We start from the raw sequence: 8197 nt of genomic DNA on the forward strand, positions 1-8197 counted from the left end.
AAAGGGAAAAATGGGAAATCAGCCACTTCTGACAGACTGAGAACAAAATCGTGATAGGCTGAAGGAGACTGACCCTCGACCTTAGAGCGATAAGCTCCTTGGCTCCTAGGTTTTAAGTTCATTTGTGGCAGCTTCAAAAACGACGCGGAGGAGGGACAACAAGAAGGTAAAATTCATAGCTCACAACTTCCTTTCTGGAGCAGAGAAGAGACCCAAATGGCTTTAATGGGGCTCTTACAGCTTCGCTCAGTAAGACAGCCATGTGCTTGGGACCGTTGGTGCATAAACCCAGCACCTCTCTCACAATCTCAGCTGACCCCCCCCCGATTCTGGGAGGTCTCTGCTCAGTTGGGTTACCCTCTCTTGCTCCGGCTGACTCGCAAGGGACAAACTCCCTGGACATGTTAGCCTGTCAGCCATTCTCACCGCGGGATATTCCCACTCTGGACCTTATCAGAAAGGCAGAGGGCGGCGAGCGCTCCGGTCCAGTCCCACAGCCATTAACATGTGCAGCTTCTCCACAGCCTCCTCCATCCTTCACTGCGGATGAGATTGTTTATGTGAAGTATATACTGGAGAGGATCCTCAAGGCTGGGTGCTCAGAACGGGAGCTTATAATCCTAATAATACGGTAGTACTTCAGACTTGAGTGCCGTCATAGGCGATGAAATGGGGTCTGAGTATGAAACATGGTAATTGGGGATTGAACAAAATATTTTCAGCATAACGCATGACGACTCATGGGACTCTGACCCATGGAACATGGAAAGAAACACCCAGGACTAGCTAAAGAAAAAGAGCACAGGAGCCCGGGTCAGGATTAATTACACAACATAAAAAATAACAGACGACAAAAGGACCCCCCCCCCCCCCAAACCACAAGTGCTTGTAAACAATGACATGAATTATGACATGGTTAAAGGCAAGGGAGGATGGCTCCTCACGTTCAACGCTTAGAAGAATCTTCACACTGAGCAGCACGGCCGATTGGCGGAAAGCGAGGAGTTCTGGGCGAATGAATGTCGACTCGGCCGATTTCAAGATGCTTCATATTGCAAGAAAAGGCTGAATAACTATGTAAATTCATTAAAATGAGGTTGTGCATGGATATGGAGCCAAATAAACCAAACTACAAGGCGAGTCTATAGAGAGCCTTAAAATTTTAAGACTGAAACTGTATGTTCCGGGCTGCGGGTCTGTTTCGGAACCGGGTCCGGTCGTTAAATTTTACGGTTAATTCAGCATGCTAGGAACATGATGAACTCAGCCTTGACTCACTCAGAGCAAAGCTGGCTGTTTTAAAAACAGCCCAATGAACCTTGTTTGCAGGCTTTTAGGTCCATGGCGATTTGCCACACGGTGGCAACGCCCCCTGGGGTCAGTCACCTGACAGTGAAACTGAGGGCAGTCTGGGCGGAGCCTGTAACAGGGAAGGGAAACCATAAAATCAAGGGGTGGAGCTTTAGCCCTGGGGCCGGGGTTAGGGGTGATTCTAGGACTTTTTCTATGGTGGGTGGCATAAGAGGAACCAGAATTCAAACCAGAGGGACCAAATCTGTCAATGGCCAATGATATGTTTTGAATCAGTAAATGACAGGGGAGGGGCACTCCAAGGACCAATCAGCTGTCAGCGCGGAGGGACCAATGCAATTAAATCCATGGCAACAAGTGTCCAGTCCCATCCCCTCACTTTTATTACCGCCCCCTAGTACATAAAGGACTTACAATGTCGGTATTTCTTCATACTACTAGAATGTTACCTGAGAATTATACATACACATATTTATTATTAAGTTACATGTTCCTCTATCCCTTTTCCAAAATGTGCAGACTGTTTTGTTGTTTAGAGCGAGACTCCTTTTCTGAGTGAAGGCACTGCCCCCAGACAGACATCCTCCAACCATAAAGCAGTTGTTTTGGTGTGTGTCTGGGGGGGTTTCAACATAAAAACAAAAAACCAGACTGCCCAGCACCACCATTTCAGCAAGGGCTGCCGCGTGGTGTCACTATCAGGCAGTAACCTGCAGGTCCTGGGAGCTCGCGTGCCGTCCCAGACACCGCACGGCTTGGGCACCCACCTTGCTGGGGGGCTGCGCGTAAATCCCTAGCGTGAAGAAAGAGGGGCCCGGAGGGAGAGCCAAGCGGGGCCCCGAGAAGTCGGCATGGGCCGCAGGACTGCGACATCCGTCTCTACTTTATGAGTCACTGTGACTAGACTTCGGGGCCGGGTATTCCGGAAAGGGAACATACAGGCGGTCTACGTAACGGCAGAGAGGAAGCGGGCAGGGAGGGCAGACGGATGGATGTATGGATGAAAGAATGGATTTTGATAACAAAACAAACTAAGGTTTGCACTATTCAAGGCCTCTATACTGTCCAGGTGTTGGGGGGGGGGGGGGGGGACATCAACCAAAGAAAACAAAGAAAAAAAACCTCACATCGTGTATCGGGGATGCAGGAAAAATGGCAAGAAAGCGGCGGTGTGTGTCCAGGACAGACGGAAACGCGCTTCCTCGACGACAAAGGAGGCGATCGCAAGTTCCTGCTGCATCTCAGAAACTTTCCATTAATATTTCATGCAAGCCCCTTTGTTTCATAAATGACTAGACAAACCAGGCGACAAACAAAAAACAAACAAACAAACCTGGCGGTCCTGCCATTCAGAATGAAAAGGAAAGCAGCCCTTTCTTTACAGAACAAAACCTAAAAGGCTGCTAGGAACCCAACCCCCCCTCAGCCATGTACATTATAACTTAGCTTCATGATCCCCCTACAGTGGGGGAGAGGGAGGAAAAAAAAAAAAAGCTCTTTGGTAAGTAGTTCCAGCTCAGAGAGCAAAAGGGAAATCCTGGCACGGAGCGGCCGGCCGCTGGAGGGCACGCCCCCCTCTTCGCAGCGCCGGGCTCCCAGCATGCACTTCACTCCCTCGCTCCCCGCTTCACTTGGCAGCCTATAGTTTGGGATTCGGCCCTGTTAAATGTACTGCGCCAAAATAATATATTCATGTTCTATAAGTATTTTTAGTCAGTCTCACACGGGTCCTGCGACCAAACGGAGCTGCATTTTCCTGGCCCGCGTTGCCGATTCCTTGCAGCCAGCGCTCTTCCTTCTTAATTAGCCCTAAACGAGACGCTGAAGGACTAACCAAACGCATCTGACATTTCCGGAGTCTCGCTGACACGAAAAGGCTTTTTGCTGTCCCGACACACTGAAAAAATTCTTTACTTCACTGCTCTTTATTTTTTATTTTTTTTTAAAAATACACACTTACCGCCTTGAGACAAATTATTTAGAGCATCTAAAATTTTTATTAACAATTATCCAAGAAGTAATTACCAGTTGAAAGAGACAAATGAACCAAGTTTAGATGATATATTGGTATTTTATTATTCACATAAACATGTTTTTCATTTTCCCTGCCAGGACGTGTACTTGCGGCCATCAGACACGACACGCAGGATCGTCCCCTCTAACGAGCCAATTAAGCCTAACTGACAGGGAGGCTGGGGTGGACAGCAGAATGTGCTGTGAAAGTGACCAGGAGGGATGCGTCACAATGGGAGACATCTCAGCATTACACACATGGCAGTGATGTGCGAGTTGCTCCATGCCGCAGAAACCTTTCTGTATCGCGCGCACGCACACACATAAATGCTTGTTTACCCATCACTACGAGCACCCGCTGACTCGTTTCAATGTGAAATTTGCTGCTTAATTTTGCCCTGAGACACAATAAAAGCTGATCAAGAAGTTTCTGCAGTCTGATTAACGATGGAGGCATAAATACGTTCCGGTGTTTAGTGTCCACGATGGGATATTTAAGGTTAGGGTTAAAACGCACAAGCATGTGAAAGTAACAGGACCGCATGTTTCACAGAGGGAGAACCTGCTGTGTTACTGACAAAGAAGCACAAAGGACAGGACTGGAACGACCCTCTCGCACGGTACCAGCATGACCGGCTCACACAGAAAATCTAGGATAGGCCTGTATAGCAACCCATGAATGTCACGTGACCTGGGCAGGCTGCTGATGTGGGGGGGCAATCCAAGATCCAATCAGACACATTATGTCAAACAAGACACCTGTCAACGAGCTCATTGGACGCTACAGCCAAGGGGTCAGCACAGGATCTCTGATTGGCTCCTCTTTGTGGTATTTCAGGTCTTTGACCAATCATTTACCAGGAGTTTATGGGCACACGGTCAAACCCTAGAGGGGTTAGAACCAGTTACAGAGGGGTTAGAACCAGTTAGAACAATTAATCGGACAGTAATGAAGTTACATTATGGAGAACCAAAACCATGTAGAACAAAGAACCAATCTATGGGTTTAGCTGAATGCTGTCAGTTGAGCTCCAGGTGCCTCAACCCAGTGCTCATACCTCATAACGCTGTCACTCAGCCACCGAAAATGATACGACGTGTGGTGGCACCCCTGCCCTCATCTAACTTGACGTCCAATCATTTCCCGCCTTCGGCCCTTATCGGCAGCTTGGAGACACACATCTGTAATGCGTGTGCCGGGGTCACGCAGCGATACCGGGGCGAGGCGATTACATTTCCACCTGTCTGATATCAAGCCCCCTGATCTCGTCGTGGTTGCCGCAGCGCACGTGACGAAAACAAGCTGCGGGGGCGTGATACGATATCAATTTCACGCCGCGCATTTCTCGTGTTCGGCTCCCGTGCCTCGCCGGGTCGGGCAGAGCAAGAGAGGCATGCGTTCGAGGCGGAACCAATAATGTCATCATAGCGCCCCCCACAGGATGGGAGGGAGATGTGCACTCTCTTTATTCTGCCGAGCAGCTATACAGAAGCAAACAAATATTTTAGAATTCACACCGTACTCCCTGCACGCTCTCACCCTAACCCTTAACACGAACACATGTAGTTTAGGTCACATGCAGTAGCATCTACCCTGAGCCCAACCCGCCCCCACATCTGTCAACTAGTTTGCCACCTGACCGATCCCCACCCCACTTCCTGTCGTGACAGGAAGGCTGCAGATTGGGGGGGGCGGCGGTAGCCCCTGAGGCCCCTGACAGCAGTAAATGCGTGCAGGTTGAATTATTCATGTGCTTAATAAACGGGGGCTGATTTAACAGAATGTGATGGATTGGCGTTTGGCCGGGGGTGGGGGGGGGGGGGTGTTATGGTGAAGACACTGCGCTGAACACGCTGAAACGCCCCGAGGCAGGACGCCGTCGGCCCGCTCCTGTCACTCGGGCCTACACCCTCGTCAGATATAACCCAGACCAAATTTCCAAGCTCTCCGGGTCGACAGAACGGAATCACAGGGACAAAAAGCATCATGTAAAGACGCCGCTAAGGAGAATGCAGGCTGGGGCCTTTTAGACCACGTGACGACAGGTGCGAACCCCCAGCATCTCATCAACTCTACCGGCCCACAGGAATCAACAAGATGAAGACCAAACGGACCGGCGTAGATCTGTGACTCTGAAGCTTTAAATGCGGAACATTCAGGAAACATTTCTCACATTTAAAACTAACTGTGACCACCCCCGCCTCCTCCTCCCGACACATGGATAAGGGTCCCGGACGGGAAAGGGTTAACCATACTTCTTTCGGGGCTTGGGTGGGGCGGCGACAGCATCCTTGCGAGGCCGGCCGCGGGGGGCGCTTGTCTGAGGGGGCGGGGCTGCCAGCGGGGGTGGCCCCCCCGCCAGCTGGCGGCGGCGATGGTCCGTGCTCAGAGGCCTCAAGACTCTTGTCCTCTGATGACATTCTGTGGAGCAGTGACAGAGGAGGAGGAAAGTGGGGGGGGGGGGGGGGGGGGGGAAGTAGGGGGAGTGAATAGGGAAGGAGGGAGGGAACAGCAAGAGAAATTCCCATCAGCCCTTGGGGCACATACGCTCCGACTCAACACACACACAAATCAGACCGTTAACGCTGACCTCTCCCAGCCTGTCCCCCCCCCCCCCCAACAAAACAGGACCCGCCCCACACAGACTTACAGGAGACGCAGAACTGATTTCACACAGGGGCACCACATGTACAAACTCACAGCGCCGTAAAGACCACGGCGGTCTCTGCAGAAAGACCTCACTGGTGTTCCCCATCAATAACGTAGACTTGTTTAGAGAACAGAGCGATCCACGTTCTCCAGGACGCAGAAACAATTAAGCAGAAGACTAACGCCGACTGCAGAGCCTGTGAAATCCATAACACAAAGAAGGTGGGCTTCGAGGCGAGGTTTACGGGCTGAGGGCTCAGTACACCGCCATCGCCATACAGTCACGCCGCATAGAGCCCTCCTCATCAGCCTCTCTGCGAATTAGGCCTGACTGGCTCGTTAGGTCAGGAACACATGCTGGTAAATGGGGTGGATGTTCAGCATCAGCGGCAAACTGCAGCACGTACTATTCATTTAAGGTGAGGCTACTGCGCCATTCATGCAACGCTGACTGAAAATGATTATCCATTATCATTGATTAAAAAAAGGAAAGAATGCTTGCTTGTTACAGGATACCGGAGCTGACGACACGGTCTGCTCTGCTCGTTGCCCTGGCACCCCCTGGAAGTAGTCCACAAATTGCACCCTACTTGAGTCTTCATCCCACCTCCCCCGACAGCCCACGCCCAGGCCCGGGGGTGGGCTGGGCCTGCCTTTCTTGTGAGTAATGAGCAGCTGTATAGAGGAAATCGTCACGGGAGCCCCGCCAGGACAGAGCGTGCTCACCCCTCCCCCGCTGGCTCTCCATGAGCAAGCTGCTGTGTTTTGTTTAAAATGATCCCTCTGTGGAAAAAAGGCTGGCCGCTAGTCTGTGGCACATCAGAAGGGAGCCCCCTGCTGTCCTGGAGGTCCACGGAAAACATTCCATACGCCTTTTAGTTTGACCAAAAAAAAAACGCTTCTTCATATAATGTCAGGTGCAGGGGTGTTATTCCACGGCCAATTATGTGAGTGAATGGAGGCTTTGGCATTTACAGGCCGGGTCGGACCAATCGTGGGGGGGGGGGGGGGTGGAATCCAGAGGGTGGATATGCCAAACTGTATTTTATAATACAGTTTCAGCAGGAAATGGAGAACGTGGGTGACCATACCTGGAGATATACATTCTATATTGCACATATGAAGCAAATACTGAAAATATCAGAACTGATCGCCCCACCCCCCCCCCAAAAAGGTCTTATGAGACTAACACGGCACCCTGAATAAATCTCTGACACCATTTCTTGCAATTTCCAAATGCATTCAAGAAACAGACGACGTGCCAACGGCAGCCATCAGTCGGCGGATGCGTAAATAAGCATAATTGCCAGGTCAGTGCTTAAACTGGAATTACATTAACGAGATCGATAGATTACTCATCTAAATGTCTAAAAGATGCTTGACACCACAGATGCAGTCCCACAAATTATCGGGCTTTTGCGTACGACTCCTGTGCTTCCCCCCTCGACACGCTTCAGCCAGAACGTACTACAAGAACATCAGCAGGACACCAGAACAGGGAGAGAACGCAGAAATCGTCTGAGACCAGTGGGTACCGAAAGGCTCCTTAAAAATTCAGGCCGAGGCATTTTGTGGCTGGTACCGAACGCCATCGATCACACCCTGTCACCGGAGTGTAGTTACAGTATAGCGCCGTTTCATAGCAGAGCCAGACTGGGAGATGCTGGAGGCTGGTGACGCCGATGGAGACAGAGGCCTGCATGGCAGCTTCGGCTACTCAGGGTGTACGTGAGGAACATTTCACGACAGGAAAGACCGTGATTAAAATCACAAAATGGCCTGGCACGTACGAGGTCCCCAATAAAGAGACACCCCTAGATTTCCCTTCTGGAATCGGCATCACATGGCCAGTAATTAAAGTGCCTCGCTGTGATTTCTGAAAGCGTGCCTCTGTAACGAAAAAAAAAAAAAACAAAAGCACATTTCCATTCACCGCGAGTGCTACATGTTACAAAAAGTAGCCTAATGTGCTAAGCCGGGATGCCGTATCCATCCCTGCAGTAACAGTTAAAATTAGCTTGGTTTCTATAGCGTTCTATAGCGCCCTTGTGACGCACTTCTGCGGAGGAGACCCTAGGGAATTATGGGCACGAGGTAGGCGGTCCTGTCCTTAAAAACGTTACATTACGCTACACGTTAACTATGGCGACATCACACTGTTAATTACTCATGTCGAAGGGAACCAGAGATAACTCTATAATGATTAACCTGTCATGCATGTAA

At 50.4% G+C, this 8197-nt stretch overlaps 1 protein-coding gene across 1 annotated transcript in view; it reads right to left on the reverse strand.

Moving 5' to 3' along the window:
* LOC125739850 (histone-lysine N-methyltransferase 2C-like) overlaps positions 1-5745 on the reverse strand; it is a 67741-nt gene extending 61996 nt beyond the window's left edge. Inside the window, 2 exon segments of the mRNA XM_049010369.1 lie at positions 5581-5636; positions 5638-5745. Of these exon segments, the coding sequence (XP_048866326.1) occupies positions 5581-5636; positions 5638-5745 (164 nt within the window).
* Between the last annotated feature and the right edge of the window lie 2452 nt (positions 5746-8197).

Source organism: Brienomyrus brachyistius, chromosome 4 (genome assembly GCF_023856365.1).
Source record: "Brienomyrus brachyistius isolate T26 chromosome 4, BBRACH_0.4, whole genome shotgun sequence".
NCBI lineage: Eukaryota > Metazoa > Chordata > Actinopteri > Osteoglossiformes > Mormyridae > Brienomyrus > Brienomyrus brachyistius.